Genomic DNA, 18969 nt, shown 5'->3' on the forward strand with positions numbered 1-18969 from the left:
TTGGTCCTGCCTTCTCTGATCCTCCCCTTCTTCCACAGTCCCCAAACCATCTCCTGATAGAACGGAGCACTGGGGGCACTCTGCACATGCTCAGTTTGGTGTGTGTTGCTAAAAGTTTTGTTTTATTTTGTTGGGAGAGTATAGGGCAAATCTGAACTGTCCATATGGGGGTTTAGGGGTCCTGCATCCTCATAAGACAATCGGGGTAGAATGAAAACTCCTCCTACAAGCTTTGACCAGACACTGATTGAAGTCACAAGACTTCTCTAACTGCTAATGAAAAAAGGTATTTAGCAGTTTATATTTACTAGAACTATTGTATTTTCATTATGCAAAAGAGAAATGTTGAGGAATTGGGGGTTAAATGGTGGTTCCATGATAATGTAAGGTACACATATATTGTTTTTATTCAAGCATAGAAAAAGACATACATCCATATGTCAAAAAGAGGGCTATAAAGAAAAAATACCAAACATTTATAAAATTACATATGTACAGTATGACATCCAAGGGGGTTTACATGGAGCTTGCCAACATGTTTCACGACCAAACAACTGCTTCTTCAGGGCTTTATGCCATACAATATGGCTCCACAGGTGTGACGAATGTAAATGGACATAGAAAAGGTAAACATATATAATCATAAACCAACATATAGCTCCCTATCCCTTACAAGTGGAGGGAGATGTTTTTTAAAGAGAAAGGTGTACCTTTAAATTGTCTGGTGTATTTGGACAAAGGGGAGACCAGATGATAGACTGTCTTGTGGGTAGCAACCACATAGCAAGAAATACCCAATAGATTTCAGCAGCAGTTAGTGTAAGCACCCTCATCTTGAAGCAAAAAAATGAAAATAAAAATAAATAAAAAATTATACAAAAAATTTATGTATTTTTGAAAGTAGAGACCATATAGGCAAAAGTTATACTAACCAGCCTAATACAATTGTGTTTGTGTCACAACCAATAAAGCCATACCTAACTTGGACATATGCTGGATTCTGGGGTCATCGGAAACCCTGATAGGCACCATTGGGGGGGTCTTTCTGTATGAGTGTAATACCCTTGCTTCCCCAATCCCTGCACAGGAGATGTGTGGACACTCCTCCTTGGGTTAAACACTTTACATGTGGTAAGCACTCACTGTGTTTTTTCTTTTTGAGCTCACTGTGGTTTAGGAAGACCTGGCTATGTCAGTGGTATACGTGTATGCCTGTCAGAGAAACATTGGTTACTGATTCATTGCATGTTATCCATTTGATGAAGGATGTGCACAGCCATTGGCTAGAGCTCCACCTATTCATTATATCCAGGTGAAACATGTTGGCAATCTCCATGTAAACACCCTTGGATGTCATACTGTACATATGTAATTTTATATACTGTATGTTTGGGCTTTTTTTGATACCCCTCTTACCTTTAAAAAAAAATATATATATATATATATATATATATATATATATATAATTTTAAAATTTTTGTACATACAAAACAGACGATGCCCCTCTTTTTGATCTATGGATGTATGTCTTTTTCTATGCTTGAAAAAATATATTTTTTTTAATCAATATACGTGTATGTTACATTATCAGGGAACCACCATTTAATGCCAAATTCCTCAACATTTTCCCTTTACATATTCTTTATATATAGGGCTGGTGCTCCCTGATAATTGGGCAAGGGCCTTGACATATATTCGTAATGCTCCAATGTCCAATTTTTACATGTTCTGTGTACTGTGGGAGACCAGATCTAGTGCATGCAGGGTCCTGGGTTTAAGAACACTTTAATGTTCTTTGTTTACTGTACATTTTTTTTTTTTTTTTTACTGTTTTTGTTTCCTGTGAAAAAAAATGAAACAATGAGGCGCACAAGGGTTTTTTTTTTTTTTAACAAAAGAACGGGTACAGGATAGATGAAAGGAGCTTCCATAACCTGTAGGAGCCATTTAAGACCCAGTGCTTTTTGTATTTGTGTTTTGATCTATTTTTTTTTTTTTTGTGTATTTATTTTTTATCTACTGTTGCTTTTAATTCCTCTAATTGGCTTTTTTTACTGTCTTAATTCTTTTTGTAACAAAACCTAAAACTAGCTAATGATGATTGCCACAAGAACAGGTCAAGGATAGTTGAAATAAGCTTTTGTAAGCCTTGGGAGCAATTCAAAGCCTTTGTATTTTGGATAGTTTTGCTTTGAGTGTATTTTAAAGTGCATTTGATAATTATTTGTGTAAAAAATAAAACCACAAAACTGCTCTCATGTTGCTAAGATGGTACATTTTGCCAAATTCTCACTATTTGAACTTTTTAAAATCTTAATTTTACTCACCTCCTAGTTTCCATACACAGGTTTATACTTTGAGTGTTTAAATGTGAAATAAATACAGAAGAATCAGGCAATGTATAATCTGATCTCCCTGTTTCTCACAGTGTTGGTTACAATGTATCATTGTTGGCAGGCCCAAATTCCATTCAATTTATCATGAATATTTCCATCTTTTTCATTTGAGGCTTTGGATTGTCTAAGTTGTTGTGTGTTGTTTTTTACACTTAATTTTTTTACTCTGTAGCAGGTATCAGAGGACAAGACCTGTCTCCACTTCTCAATACAGAGGCCTAATATACCTTCTACTGAAGCTCATCCTGAAGAGGGAATGTACCAGAAACTTGATGTTACTCTGTGGTTGCAACATTTCAATGATGTTGGACAGGTGGAGGAAGAGTACAAACTCCGCAAGGTCAGGAGCTACAAAGGGAATATGTCTATTTATGTTTGATATATTTGAAAACCTAACGTAGTTTCTGATATAAAGCCTGCATTCATACCTGAGCAGAGTCCATTCCTGGTAATTTTTTTCAGATGTATTACAGGCATGTTTGCATGTTTTCCCAGAGTTTGGCTGGACAAGGGGAGGAGAGAAATTCTATAAGAGGAGAGAGGTTTTTTTTAGGCTTCTACAGGTGTTCCCATTGAATTCTATGGGATGAAAACGCCTGAATATGCTAAAAACAAAGCTCATGTACTTTTTTTTCTAAATGTAGGATGATTGAACATACAAATGTGAACATTGACAATTGGAAAGAAAGGGATTCTGCACAGTCAGGTGTAAGGAAACGACCAGGAAACAATCTAATGTGAATGGGGGCTAAATATACATATACAGTAACCACTTCAGCCCTGGACCATTTGGCTGGCCAAAGCCCAGAGCACTTTTTGCGATACAGTACTGCGTCGCTTTAACTGACAATTGCGCGGTCATGAGACGTGGCTCTTAAACAAAATTGACGTCCTTTTTTTCCCACAAATATAGCTTTTTTTGTGGTATTTGATCACCTCTGCGGTTTTAATTTTTTGCGCTATAACCAAAAATAGAGCGACAATTTTGAAAAAAGCAATATTTTGACTTTTTTCTATAATATCACCCAAAAATATAGAAAAAAACATTGTTTTCCTCAGTTTAGGCCAATACGTATTCTTCTACATATTTTTGGTAAAGAAACACAATAAGCGTTTTTTGATTGGTTTGAGCAAAAGTTATAGCATCTACAAAATAAGGGATAGTTGTATTGCATTTTTATTAATAATTTTTGTTTACTAGCGATTTTTATCATGACTGCGACACTATGGCAGACACATCGGACACTTTTGGCGCTATGTTTGGGCCATTTACATTTATACAGCAATCAGTGCTATAAAAATGCCCTGATTACTGTGTAAATGTGACTGCCAGTGAATGGGTTAACCTTTAGGGGCGCTGAAGGGGTGAAGTGTGACCTAGGGATGTTTTCTAACTGTGTGGGGGCGGGGCGTGACACCAAACCGATCACCACTCCCAAACACAGGGAGCTGTGATCAGTGTCCTGTCACTAGGCAGAAATGGGAAATGCTTGTTTACATTAGCATTTCCTTGTTCTTCCTCTCCGTGAGACAAATGGAGCTCGCGGCCGCAACCCCAGGCCTTAAAGGCGACATATATATATCGATCTGCTCAGCCATGCCATTCTGCTGACGTATATAGTCGTGCAGCGGTCGGCAAGGGGTAAAAAAAAGTATTCATACCTCCTTGAAATGTTTTACATTTTGTCATGTTACAACCAAAAACATAAATGTATTATATACAAATGTTATGTGATAGACCAACACAAAGTAGCACATAAGGAAAATGATAAATGGTTTTCATTTTTTTTTTATAATAAATATTTGAAAAGTGTGGTGTGCATATGTATTCAACCCCCTTTACTCTGATACCCTTAACTAAAATCCAGAAGACCCAATTGCCTTCAGAAGTCACCTAATTAGTAAATACAGTCCACCTGTGTGTAATTTAATCTCAGTATAAATACAGCTGTTCTGTGAAGTTTCTTAGAGAACCTAAAGCTGGCCATACACTGTTCGAGTTTCGAAATAATTTTCTTTCGAAAATCGTATTAATGAATTTTCGTACAAATTTCGCACCGTTAGTGGGCTGCAGCAACAACCGATTTTTGTGCGGCAATCAAATTTGAGGAATCGTGTGAAAAATGTAATGTAATGTAAAAAAAAAAGAGAGAAAAGAATATTCCTGGCCATGAAAATTATTTTCTGTAGTAACATGAAGGCTTGGTTGGCTGAATTACGAAAATCAATGGTGGCGGCATCGGATCACAAAAAAATAAAACTTTGATCTTGAAAAGAAAATCTTTACAAACCCTTTAAGACTTGGGTGGAGGTTCACCTTCCAGCAAAATAATGACCCTAAACATACAGCCAGAGCTACAATGGAATGGTTTAGATCAGGTGTCTCCAAACATTCTAAACAAAGGGCCGATTTATTGTCCTTTAGACTCTTGGAGAGCCGGACTTTGGCCAGCGGGAGTGAAAATTTTCCTGGCATCATTGGGAGTAAACATCTGGTATTAGGGGGAGGAATAGTGCCCCATTGCTGGTGTCATAGGGAGGAATAGTGCCTCATTAGTTGTGTCAGTGGGAGAAATGGTGCTCCATTGTTGGTGTCAGATGGCAGAATGGTGTCTCGTATCATTGGGAGGGATAGTGCTCCAAGGGCCAGATAAAGACATGCCAAGGGCCACATCCAGCCCTCAGGCCACTGTTTGGAGACCACTGGTTTAGATCAAATCATGTTCTTGTGTTAGAATGGCTGAGTCAAAGTCCAGACCTAAATCTAATTGAGAATCTGTGGCAAGACTTGAAATATATAGCTGCTCTCCATCCAATCTGACAGAGCTTGAGCTATTTTGCAAAGAAGAATGGGCAACAATGTCACTTTCTAGATGTGCAAAGCTGGTAGAGACATCCCCCAAAAGACTTTCGGCTGTAATTGCAGTCAGGTGGTTCTACAAAGTATCGACTCAGGGGGGCTGAATACAAATGCACCACACACTTTTCGCATATTTATAAAAAATGATATGCCACTTTTTGTCTATCACATAAATCCCAATAAAATATGATTACATTTTTGGTTGTAACATGATACAATTTGGAAAATTTCAAGGCGTATAAATACTTTTTCAAGGCACTGTACATGGACATGTTTTTCAAATTTGCAATTAATTCTTTCATTCCTCATTCATTAATGGTCACAAGAATAAAGTAGTTCTTGGACATTTGAAACATACTGCCATCTTTAAGAAGAATTTAACACTGGCAAACAATAGAGCCTTTGGCAGGCCAAGTATAAGCCCTCTTACTTGCATCATGCTTCAATTTTTTTCCTGGAGAATAAAGTTTTTTTTCTTCTGCAAAATATTTACCTATTTTACTAGCCATTGTATTTTTTTGCACAAGATCTTTTTGTTTTTTAATTCAATCAAAACATCAATAATATTCTGCTGATCTGGGCTCTCTGTTCAGATATCCAGATCAGTGTTTTTTGGGCACCAGTCTTGGAGGGTGACTCTCAGCATCACTAGAACGAAGATTGTGAAGCTTTTCTGAAATGTGACCTTCAGATACTGGGCTCAGCTCATGGTGCTTTCCATACTTCCCTAGGTTTTGTACTATATCAGTTAGCCACAGAGTGCTTTCCAGTTTCAGAGCTGTTCCACAGTCTCTCAAGTGACCCAGGCTCTGAAGGCTCAATCTGTGTGTAAGCCCATGAATGGGGTAAAGATAACCTAGATTGTGAACTTCATGCACTGGCCTCCACATTGTGGCACTTTACGGACCCATGTGTACTGTAGACGCAGAGCACTCCAGTTTCACAGCCATGGTACAAGCCCTGGTGTAAACCAATCTCCCAAGACTACCTGTGTAAATCAGCCTTTGTAAGTTGCAAAGGCAACCGGGCATGTCACCTTCAAACATTGGTGCTCTGCATTGTGGTGCTTTTCAGATTCTGATTAAGCTATCCTGATATGTTGCCTTTGGAAAATTGGCTCTGTTTTTGGCACTTTTCCATCCTTCTGGTAGAGTATCAGTAACCCGTAGAGCGCCTTTCAGTTCTAGAGACATAGCACACCCTTTCAGCAAGGTCCAGTCTCTCGCAAATCATTATGAGTATGGCTGGTTGGGCTGCAGTTTTGACAACGGTGCCATTTACAACTTTCCTCTTTTTTTTTTTTCTACTGAAGTAACAGTCATGCTTGACTAGGTGGTGTTGAGTGCACATGCTCATTTCCCATCTTTTGGATCAAAGCCTTATACACACGATCCAACTTTACGGCCATAATTTTCTGACGAACGTGTTGTGTTGGGTAATCCCACCGTGTATATGCTCCATCATTGTTGGCTGATTTAACGAAAACAAAAGTTGGCTGTTAATGCTCACCAACTGTTTGTCAATAAATCTGTTACATTTGGTGTATCTGATCGTGTGCAAGTTGGTCTAACTAAAATCCGATGTACAATCACGCATGCTCAGAACCAATTTTGAACATCAGCCAACAATAGCAGAAGTTGCCCAAAGGATGTTGGTAAAGAGCTGAAAAAACACGTGGTTTGGTGAATGTTGTCTGAAAATGTTGTGCCTTGTGTATGCAGAACAAGTTCATGGCCATCGCCCTTTGGACCAAAAACCACGGAAAAGTTGGTTGGAAGTCTGATCGTGTGTTACGAGGCTTTAGAGGAAGCACCTTGCCCTTGCTGATTTTAAGTGTATTGAAAGACATCCAGTCTGTGGTATTGTTTCACTTCCTGCTGACAGTGACTTGATTATCTCTGGCCACCTACAACTCTTCTGCACAAACTGCTTGGGTTTGTGAGTACTCGATGCCTTGCCTCCCTTTTGGGCCTAGTTGCTTACCAATAAGCAGTACTACAATGCTTATAAAATATGCTCAGAGGCAAATCCCACTGTAATGGGTGCCCTTGTTCCCTACTCTCCTACTGTAGAGGCAGCTCACCTATGTCCCCAGGAGGGACTGATGCCTACTACCTTGATATGGTTATCTCTATTTCTTTACAGTTGTCATCAGTAGCTTCTATATAGCTTTGCTGCCTTATACAGTGTCTTTCAGGCTTTTATCCACGTATGATGTATGTCTGTCTGTGCACAATTAATGGAGAAATTAGTTTGCGGAAGCCCAAATTTTAATCTTTTGCCTTACATGGCAGAGTCTACCTCTGACTTTACTGGCCATTACCTCTCAGAATGCCTGAGGGCCCTAACAACATCTCTGATCCAGATTCAGAGCTTTTTCAACCTGCCTCTTATGAGACTGTATTGGAGCAGGTTCTACATAACTCAATGATGTACTTTTTTAATTAGTTGCTTATAATCTGATTAATGCAGAACACTGTGCCACCCATCTAGGATATAAACCTGCTGTACTAGGTAAGGGGTCTTTTACAGCTTGTGCTGCCATAAAGACCTTTTCAATACATTAAGTACTTAAAATGCCCCCTCTCTGGCTCTGCGTCATGGCTTCCTCCTTTCAATGCGATGAAGCTTTCCCTTTTGATAGAGAATGTATTGATTAATGTTCCTTTACTTCTGTGGACTTTACCTCAACAGGCATACAATAGCTTGATTGATTATTTACCCTTAGGAATTTTACTGATAAACAGTTGGTTTAGGTCTCCGTTTGACCTACTCGTATCTCACAGAAGTGAGTACACCCCTCACATTTTTGTAAATATTTTATATCTTTTCATGTGACAACACTGAAGCAATTACACTTTGCTACAATGTAAAGTAGTGAGCTTGTATAACTGTATTGAGTTATTTTGAGGGGGACAGCAAATTTACACTGCCATTAATGTCTAAACCGCTGATAACAAAAGTAAGTACACCCCCTAAGTGAAAATGTCCTAATTTGGCCCAATTAGCCTTTTTTCCCTCCCCAGTGTCGCGTGACTCGTTATTTTTACAAGGTCTCAGGTGTGTTAAATTTGGTTTTATCACTCTGTCTCTCATACTGGTCACTGGTAGTTTAACATGGCATCTCATGGCAAAGAACTCTCTGAGGATCTGAAAAAAATAATTGTTACTCTACATAAAGATGGCCTAGGCAATAAAAGATTGCCACGGCCCTGAAACTAAGCTGCAGCACGGTGGCCAAGACCATACAGCGGTTTAACAGGACATGTTCCACTCAAAACAGGCCTCGCCATGGTCGACCAAAGAAGTTGAGTGCACATGCTCAGCGTCATATCCAGAGGTTGTCTTTGGGAAATAGACGTATGATTGCTGCAAAGGTTGAATTGGTCTGCAAGGCTGTCATCCCAAAAAGGAGACTCTTCTAAAGATGATGCACAAAGCCCGCAAACAGTTTGCTGAAGACAAGCAGACTAAGGACATGGATTACTGAAATAATGTCCTGTGGTCTGAGACCAAAATAAACATATTTGGTTCAGATGGTGTCAAGCATGTGTGGCAGTACAAAGACTACAGTGCAGCATGGTGGTGGGATTGTCATGCTCTGGGGCTGCATGAGTGCTGCTGGCACTGGGGAGCTACAGTTCATCAAGCGACCCATGAATGCCAACATGTACTGTGAGATACTGAAACAGGGCATGGATCCCCTCCCGTCGAAGACTGGGCCGTGTGGCAGTATTGCAACATAACGACCCCAAACACACCTCCAAGATGACCACTGCCCTGCTAAAAAAAAAAAGCTAAGGGTAAAGGTGATGGACTGGCCAAGCATGTCTCCAGACCTAAACCCTATTGAGTATCTGTGGGACATCCGGCTTAGTGATGTCATCATGAAAGAGTGGAAGAGGACTTCAGTGGCAACCTGTAGAGCTCTGGTGAACTCCATGCCCAAAAGGGTTAAGGCAGTGCTAGAAAATAATGGAAATAATGGTGGCCACACAAAATATTAACAATTTGGCCCCAATTTGGACATTTACACTTAAGGGTGTACTCACTTGTTGCCAACAGTTTAGTCATTAATGACTGTGTTGTTATTTTGAGGGCACAGCAAATTTACACTTATACAAGCTGTACACTCACTACTTTACATTGTAGCAAAGTGTAATTTCTTCAGTGTTGTCACAAAAATGTGAGGGGTGTACTCAGTTTTGTGAGATACTGTAACTGAAAAGTTTCACCAAAATCTGTTGATTGATTTTTATTTATGGAATCATATCACAATCGATCAAGTCCTTCAAATATCTGAGGCAATACGCTATAGTTGTGAGGGCCGTTTAGAGGTTTCACTTGGCAGTGATTTGTATATACATAGGGCACTTTTTTTTTTTGCATCAGATATGGAGGATACATGTATAAAATGCCCAATTTACCTTTTTGATCTTGGTGAACCTTGTACCATGTGCCTACTTCCACACAGATCTTTAGATGGGGTAGTAGAACCCCATTCTTCATCCACTACAGCCGCTATACCTCGTATACAATCAGTCTGCCTCCCACTCAAACCACAGATCTTGAAGCTATAATTCTTTGTTTAAAGCTGTATCCCACTTTTTCCAGTGGGTTATTGGTTCCTTATCCCATCAAGTCTCTTGGGTATTTTTCCTTCTATTTTTGAATTCTCTGGATTCAACCTGCAGATTCTGCTTTAGACTCTACGACCCAGCATCTGGTACAGTTGATTTTCCTTTACTCTTTTGGGTATTGTTTCCCATAGTGTACATAACCCCAGATTATGTAAGCTCCCCACACCCTAAGACTTCTGTCTTCCTATGTGGACTGAAGCTTATTTTAGGGTATGCATTCTCCCACAGTTATTTTTTTTTTTATTTTATTTTTTTTATGAAGTCTGTTTAACATTTAACATTTGTTGTAGCAGTTCAAGGTTTACTTCCATTTTTTCCATCTAACTTTTGTTCAGGCATTGTTTCTTTTGGATGCTCTCATAATAAGATTTTACATCCATTGGATCTCTAGGTGGCTGTTGCCCTCCACCAGTTGTATTGCTTTTGCACATCACAAATATGTTCCTTAAAGCGGGGGTTCACCCTATAAAATAAAAAAAAAAAAATGTTTTTCTTCTAGCCTAAAATTCGGCATTGTAGCGCGAGCTACAGTATGCCGGTCTTAATTTTTTTATCGCCGTACTCACAGTGTAATCGTACATAGTAGATTCCGACTGCCCACGGGGAATGGGCGTTCCAATCCAGACGGAAGGTGATTGACGGCCGGCTCTGGCGCGTCACGCTTCTCCGGAAATAGCCGAAATAGGCTTGGCTCTTCACGGCGCCTGCGCATAGTCTGTGCGCAGGCGCCGTGAAGAGCCGAGACCTACTCCGGCTGTCTTCGGGGAGCGTGACGTGCCAGAGCCGGCCGTCAATCACCCTCCCTCTTGAAAGGAACGCCCATTCCCCGCGGGCAGTCAGAATCTACTATGTACGATTACACTGTGAGTACGGCGATAAAAAAATTAAGACCGGCATACTGTAGCTCGCGCTACAATGCCGAATTGTATGCTAAAATGTTGTTCTGCAGGGTGAACCACCGCTTTAATAAACACCACAGAAAACATGATTTTTGTACTTACCCTAAAATCTGTTTCATGGTGTTCATTAAAATGGTTGTAAACCTGGGACATGAAATATGAACAATGTATAGCCCTCTATAGTGTGCATCTGTCTACACTAACATTAAGTGTCACGTTAGTCTGCTATGAGCATGAATCACTTCTGACAAGTTTTTCTGACACAAAGAGAAAAAAGGTGATAGAGGAGGGAGCTCTGCTCTGTTCCTGTATGGTGTGTCCCTTCTCTCCAATCAGCTTTAAGAGCTTTCCTCACTGAGCTCTGCAAAGTTTAACTTCAGCTTGCCGTCCCTTTTTTTTTTTTTTTTTTTGAGATCTCGGTCAAGCTTTATAATTTAGCACATTGAATAGATATAGAGAAAAAAAGATTTTAAATAAACAGGTACAACGTATGTAGGATGATTTGTTTAACTTCTGTGTATCACCCGAGGCCAGTCACTTCACTGGGTATATGTAAAGGTTCACAACCACTTTAAGGCACACATATCTCACCCCTTTGTGTTTGTGATCTACTGCTGGTACTAGTTTTATACAAAACTGAAACATGAAAAAAAAAGATGGCAGTATAACCCAAATGTCCAATAATTACTATATTCTACTGTCCTTTAACCACTTCAGCCCCGGACCATATTGCTGGTCAAAGACCAGGCCACTTTTTGCGATTCGCCACTGCGTCGCTTTAACTGACAATTGCGCGTGCAACGTGGCTCCCAAACAAAATTGGCGTCCTTTTTTTCCCACAAATAGAACTTTCTTTTAGTGGTATTTGATCACTCTGCGGTTTTTAGTTTTTGCGCTATAAAAAAAAATAGAGCCACAATTTTGAAAAAAATTAATATTTTTTTTCTTTTTGCTGTAATAAATATCCCCCAAAAATATATAAAAAAAAAATTTTTTTTTCCTCAGTTTAGGTCGATAGGTATTCTTCTACATATTTTTCTTAAAAAAAATCGCAATAAGCGTTTGATTGGTTTGCGCAAAAGTTATAGCGTTTACAAAATAGGGGATAGTTTTATGGCATTTTTATTAATATTTTTTTTTTTACTAGTAATGGCGGCGATCAGCGATTTTTATCGGTACTGCGACATTATGGCGGACACTTTTGACACATTTTTGGGACCATTGGCATTTTTATAGCGATCAGTGCTATAAAAATGCATCGATTACTATAAAAATGTCACGGCAGGGAAGGGGTTAACACTAGGGGCGAGGAAGGGGTTAAGTATGTTCCCTGGGTGTTTTTCTCTAACTGAAGGAGGGGGTGGACTGACTTGGGGAAATGACTGATCGCTGTTCATACATTGTATGAACAGACGGTCAGGCATTTCTCCCCCTGACAGGACTGGGAGCTGTGTGTTTACACACACACAGCTCCCGGTTCTCGCTCTGTAACGAGCGATCGCGGGTGCCCGGTGGTGATCGCACCCGCCGGGCACGCGCGTCGGCGTCAGGGGCGAGCAATCTAGGTGATTGACAGCCTCAGACGGTCATTGTTCTCCCATAGGACTGTGTAGAGTGGGGTTGTGTCTATTCCCTCCTCTCGGGTCTCAGATTACACTCGCCTTTCTGCTCTACAATGTGCAGTGTGCTGCAAGATCCAACACTACACAGAAGTTGTCAACCTTTGGCTGTCAAAACAATCAGGGATTTAGCTGTAAAATAGTGTGTGCTGCTGGTATGTGCACGCACCCTTAGATGTCTGCATTTTATACCTACAGCAGTCAGAGTTTGTTTAACTATAAAATGGCATACTTTTCTTCCATGTTGCAAAGAAAAGGCTGTTTTTTTCCTGATGCTGAACTCCAGGTACTCAATACAACTGACAAAATGTAGCTTAAATTGTCCCAGTGCTGAAAAATGTGCATCAGCTGCTTTAAAAAAAGACGGCAATGAATGTGAATACAGTTTGAAGCTGCAGTGTAATCACTTTCTGATTAAGCAAGGCCTCCTTTACACTTGTGGTTTGGGGGGAGGGAGGGCGATAAAAACATGTGGCTGAGTTTTTTTTTTTTTTTTTTTACCCCCTACAATTAAGCTGCAAAGTGACAGAGTCCATATGAAGGTGAAATGCTGTTTCAACTTGTGAAACAAATCTGTGTTGAATCCATCACCAATTCAGCAGAAATGAACTCTTACCTTGATCCCCCAAGATAAGCGCTCCATAGTGTAAAACCTTATAAGTTTTAATTGTAAAAAAACAGTGTTACACTTACAATGTTGCAGTAAAATTGAGCCTGTAGTTTAATGTGCCAGCCGGCAGGCACATCACTGTTTTTTACAATTAAAATGTATAAGGTTTTACACTATATGGAGCACTTATTTTTTTTATGTACCCCGCGCATTCCCTTGGTTTGATTGGCTGGGAGGCAACTGCTAAGAACCTGTGACTGTGTCCGCTGACCCTTGGAGCTTAGGCTGTGATTCATTATACCCATTCTTTGATCCTCTGTCATGGGGGATCAAGGTTATTTGGTAATAGAGTTCATATTGTGAAAGATAATTTCTTTATCGTACATCACGGGACACAGAGTCTTAATCATTACTATGTGGGTTATATTCCACCATCAGGTGCTGGACACTGGTGTAATCAATTAAAACAGGAAGTGTGGCATGCTTGGTGACACAAGGGAGGCAGCAGCAGACACACAGCAGGCAGGGAGGGTGCAAGTCGCACCCGAGCGAGCCGTCAGCACACCCGGGATCCGGCAGCAATAAATAATCCCCCTTCCATTTGCAGCGCCGCGGGTCTGATGAGTCTCGGCTGCCTGTGACTGAGACAGACAGTCACAGGCAGCCGAGACTCATCAGACCCGCGGCGCTGCAAAGGGAAGGGGGATTATTGCTGCCGGGTCCTGGGTGTGCTGGCGGCTCGCTCGGGTGTGACTTGCACCCTCCCTGCCTGCTGTGTGTCTGCCGCTGCCTCCCGGCACAGTGCATTGAGTGCAGCCGCCTCCCCCTTTTCCTGTGCTGTGTGTGCAGCACGTGGCTAAGATAATCTGTATTGTGTGTGTGGGGGGAGGGGGGGTAAGTTCTGCATTGTGGGGGGGTCTGTATTGTGTGTGTGTGGGGGGGGGGGGTTTGCATTGTGGGGGGTCTGTATTGTGGGGGAGTCTGTATTGTGTGTGGGGGGTTCTGCATTGTGGGGGAGTCTGTATTGTGTGTGGGGGGGGGTTCTGCATTGTGGGGGGGTCTGTATTGTGTGGGGGGGGGGGTTCTGCATTGTGGGGGGGTCTGTATTGTGTGGGGGGGGGTTCTGCATTGTGGGGGGGTCTGTATTGTGTGTGGGGGGGGGGTTCTGCATTGTGGGGGGGTCTGTATTGTGTGTGGGGGGGTTCTGCATTGTGGGGGGGTCTGTATTGTGTGGGGGGGGGGGTTCTGCATTGTGGGGGGGTCTGTATTGTGTGTGGGGGGGGGTTCTGCATTGTGGGGGGGTCTGTATTGTGGGGGGGGGGGGGGGTTCTGTACTGTAGGGGGGAGGGGGTTCTGTATTGTAGGGGGAGGGGGTTCTGCATTGTGGGGGGATCTGTATTGTGTGGGGGGGGTTCTGCATTGTGGGGGAGTCTGTATTGTGGGGGGGTCTGTATTGTGGGGGGGTTCTGTACTGTAGGGGGAGGGGGTTCTGTATTGTAGGGGGGAGGGGGTTCTGCATTGTGGGGGGATCTGTATTGTGTGGGGGGCGGGTTCTGCATTGTGGGGGGTCTGTATTGTGTGTAAAGGGGGGGTTCTGTATTGTAGGGGGGAGGGGGTTCTGTATTGTGGGGGGGTCTGTAATGTGTGTGGGGGGTCTGTATTGTAAGGGGGGTTTGCACTGTAGGGGGATGGGTCTGCACTGTAGGGGGAGACTGTAGGGAGGTCTGCGTGACATGCAGGGGGTCCAGAACGGTTAGGGGGGTGTCTGTGTAACATATAGGTGTCTAGAGCTGTGGGGGGCTGTGTAATGTAAAGTGATGCAGGGTGTTGTATAATGTAAAGGGGTCCAGAGGTGCAGTTGTGGAGAGGGGTACACAGTAGTGACAGAGATATTGAAGGATGCAGGGGGCACAGTGGGATTTTAAATTTTACCGTGGGGGGGGGGGGGCAGATATAGGATCCGTCCCGGGTGCCAAATGCTCTAGGTACGCCCCTGCTGGCAGGCCAGGCCACAGGCGGATTCTGCAGGAATGACAGCGTGGGCGGCTGTCCCTGCCTTGTTAGGAGTCGGAGATCACTGTCACTGGCAGTCTGTGGGTTACTCATTAAGATTGCCGCCGCTCGGCAACAGTGCGGCGGCCATCTTTAAAACTGGACAGAGTACTGGCAGGCCACAGGCGTATTCTGCCGGAAAGACGGCGTGGGCGGCTGTCCTTGCCTTGCTATGAGGAGCAGGAATGAGGAGCTCATATGCCATGCGCACTGAGAAGACAAAGGAGCGCAAGAATCCACAGAAGCAGGCAGCGGATGTAAAAACTTTTTTCTGTAAGTAAATTATTTTTTTTATAAATGCAGTGTACTGCTTATTGTCTGTTTTTGTATTTTCTTATTTAAATAGGGTGTTTCTTAAAGGAACAGTAAATACAAAAGTAAAAAAATACTTTATTGTAATTATGTTTGATATTTGATAGTAAATTTACAGGTAGTGTTATTATACCATGTGATTTACTTTATATGTGGCGTTATTATAGCGTGTGATTTATAGTATAGGTGGTGTTATTATAGCGTGTGATTTATAGTATAGGTGGTGTTATTATAGCGTGTGATTTATAGTATAGGTGGTGTTATTATAGCGTGTGATTTATAGTATAGGTGGTGTTGTTATAGCGTGTGATATACAGTATAGATGGCGTTATTATGTGAATAAAAGTTGTATTTTTATCATGGCTTGTAATCTGTTTTTTTGGGAATGGAAGGCTTTAAATGGAGCCGGTATTGGAGAAAGGTGTGGACACTGAAAGGGCGTGGTTATGGAGGGGCGTGGTTATGGAGGGGCGTGGTTATGGAGGGGCGTGGTTATGGAGGGGCGTGGTTATGGAGGGGCGTGGTTATGGAGGGGCGTGGTTATGGAGGGGCGTGGTTATGGAGGGCGTGGTCACTAGGGGGCGCTGTAAATCTTTCTCGCACAGGGCGCCTAAAGGCCTAAGGCCGGCCCTGCCTGCTATAGACCCCAGTCCCTGAAGTTCTGAGACGAAGCCCGTGTTGAGGGGTGAAGGCTGGGCCTCTTGCTTTGCAATACCCTGCAGCGTGGAAAGTAAGCGGAGGTACCTACGGGACTTGGTCCGACAGTGGGTTCTCCATTGGGGATTATGGGTCTCGCCTATTTTATGCTTCTATGCATGGGCAACTTAACCACAAAGTCTTCTGAGACAGGATGGCTCTGGCACCCATATACCTCCCCTAGTGGGTCCTAGTCCTCCGCTGAAGGGGCTATTGGGTCTTGCCTATAATGCATGTGTGCCTTGGCAAAGAAACCACTATGTCTGTTTAGACAGGATGGCTGTAATACCCATAGATCTCCCCTTCAGGAGGTTGGTACCCCTACATGAGTATGTCTTATCTGTTTTCCACGAAGGGCCCTAAGAGGACATGCCGGGTGTTTCGCTTGCCATGCTTTCCAGGATCGGAAGCTCAAGGTTAGCTGATCTAGGGTGCGGCTTACTGCCTCCACTCCAGGCTCTGCCACGATGGGGGGGGGTCCCTCGTAGTCTCTACGGCACTCCTTGGGGGATCTCCCTCTCCCCCCACCTCCACCATTCCCCTACGCGCGTGTGCGCGAGAGGGGCGCACTTTGTAGGAGGGGGGGGGCGATGTGGTTGCGCTGGCGCACGTGCGCCGGCTCATGGTGCAGACGCAGGGCGGCCCCTTCGAAAGACCCAGATGTCAGAGCTCTGTAAAGTCAGGGGGACACAGTAGCTTGAGCACGTAAGCACCTCGTGGAAATTGGATACAGATTCATCTAAGACACATACTCGGCATCTAGCTGTGTTAGCAGGCATTATTTGCTAGACTAAGTTCAGCTGTTGATGCACCAGGGTTAAGTTCCTCTGCTTTTTGCTTAGGACTTTTTTGTCTCCCCGTAAAAGAGGGTTCAGGGGTAGAAGGGGTATCGCCACCTAAATCTGGTGGCCCCTTTTTATCATGCTTGCAGGATACTATCCTCCCCTGTAGAGACTTAAGATAGCTCACATAATGAGCTATCGGCCCTGTCAGGCGTGAGCCTCCCCCAACATTGCAGCACTCTGCATATGTTTTGTTGCATTGCATGTATAGGTCTATAAGAGGTTAACTGATATATTCACAGCAGCCTCACAAACAGAAAACAGGGTGTGTCCCTTTCCCTGCTCTAAATCCTCAAACAAGGGATTGAAAGAAGAAAGAAAGTCACCGCTCCAGGTGGGTCTACTATACGGTCACACACTGTTACAGGATTCCAAGGGTGCTGGCGGTGCACTAGGCAAGCATAAAAGACAGATGAAGGATGGATGGCCACACTCCAAAAACCATACAGGTTGTCTTTTATTAAATGAACAGCAGATACATCATCAGATCAAAACAACAGGAACAGGGGAACAGCCGAGCACTGATTTTGTGCGAAACGTCGGCTGTTCCCCTGTTCCTGTTGTTTTGATCTGGTGATGTATCTGCTGTTCATTTAATAAAAGACAACCTGTACGGTTTTTGGAGTGCGGCCATCCATCCTTCATCTGTCTTTTAAGGGATTGAAAGACCTGAGGATGAAGATTCCCTGTCAGAGAACAGATAACAGGTGTTAATGATGAGAAAACTAGAAGCCCCACAAGCTCTGGTGCAGCTGCAGTCTTTTCAGAGATCCAAGCTGCATATAACTTCCCTCAGCCTAGACGGCCAGAGCCTCTGTCTCTATAAAGTCCTCATCCTGGTGTTGGCTTCAGACTAACCGAATGCACAACGGGGGATGCACAGTTGCTGCTGTGCACATGGCTAACGTTGCAGGTTTGCGGAGACGCACATCTGCAGAGCATAACTGCCTCTTTACAGTCCACATGTTTGCATGAAGTACATGAGTTTGGAATGTTCAAAATGCATGTGGGGTAAAAACAGGTAACAAAGCATGTTTTATTGTTGATCACATAAAGAGACATGTTGTTTTGTTTGTATGATTTTATATGGTCACATAAGGGTGTTTAATCACAGCAAAGTGCCTAAAATCGCATAAAAATGCTTAAGTGCATAAAGATGCGGGATCACACATGTGTACCTGATAACCCAGGTCCTTGATTACCCAAGGTTATTTAGGTCACACAGAGAGGCTTGTTTCCACAGGAATGCCTAAAGTCGCATAAAAATGCTTAAGTGCATGAAGATGCGGGATCACACATGGTTACCTGATAACCCGAGTCCTTGATTATCCAAGGATATTTGGTCGCACGGAGAGGCTTGTTTTCACAGGAGTGTTTGAAATCGCATAAAGATGCGGGATCACACATGGTTACCTGATAACCTGAATCCTTGATTACCCAAGGGTATTTGGTCACACAGAGAGGCTTGTTTCCACAGGAATGCCTAAAATCGCATAAAGATGCTGGAGTGCATAGAAATGCGGGATCACACAGGATTACCTGATAAACCCGAATCCTTGATTACCCATGGATATTTGGTCACACAGAGAGGCTTGTTTCCACAAGAAGGCCTGAAATCGCATAAAGATGCTGGAGTGCATAAAGATGCGGGATCACACATGGTTATCTGATCACCCGAGTCCTGGATTTCTCAGGCATATTTGGTCACACAGAGAGGTTGTGTCCGCAAAAATGCCAAAAATCGCATTAAAAGGCTTAATTGCATAAAATTGCTGGATCGCATAGTGGTGCTCGATCATACAAGAATCCTTGGTCCCACAAGGGTACTTGTCCGCACAAGAGTGCTTAAGATGCATAGATGTTGGATCGCATGAAAATTTGCTGAATCGCATAAGAATGCATGTTTGCCTAGAGTTTGACTTAGGAGGCATGATTATTAGGTTTCCTTAATTATACAGGATCCATTGGCCTTACATAGGCGCATACTTGCTTGCAGGATGCTTGTTCATAGCTCACATGCTATATGTATGCGTGTATACAGCA

At 42.8% G+C, this 18969-nt stretch overlaps 1 protein-coding gene across 2 annotated transcripts in view; it reads left to right on the top strand.

The window, feature by feature from the left end:
- Positions 1-18969, top strand: part of TBC1D16 (TBC1 domain family member 16) — a 305823-nt gene that overhangs the window by 194098 nt on the left and 92756 nt on the right. For both annotated transcript variants that reach the window (XM_040330437.1, XM_040330436.1), the window contains exon 6: positions 2569-2736. In XM_040330437.1, the coding sequence (XP_040186371.1) occupies positions 2569-2736 (168 nt within the window). The remainder of the gene's footprint in view (positions 1-2568; positions 2737-18969) is intronic.

Source organism: Rana temporaria, chromosome 12 (genome assembly GCF_905171775.1).
Source record: "Rana temporaria chromosome 12, aRanTem1.1, whole genome shotgun sequence".
Lineage (NCBI taxonomy): Eukaryota > Metazoa > Chordata > Amphibia > Anura > Ranidae > Rana > Rana temporaria.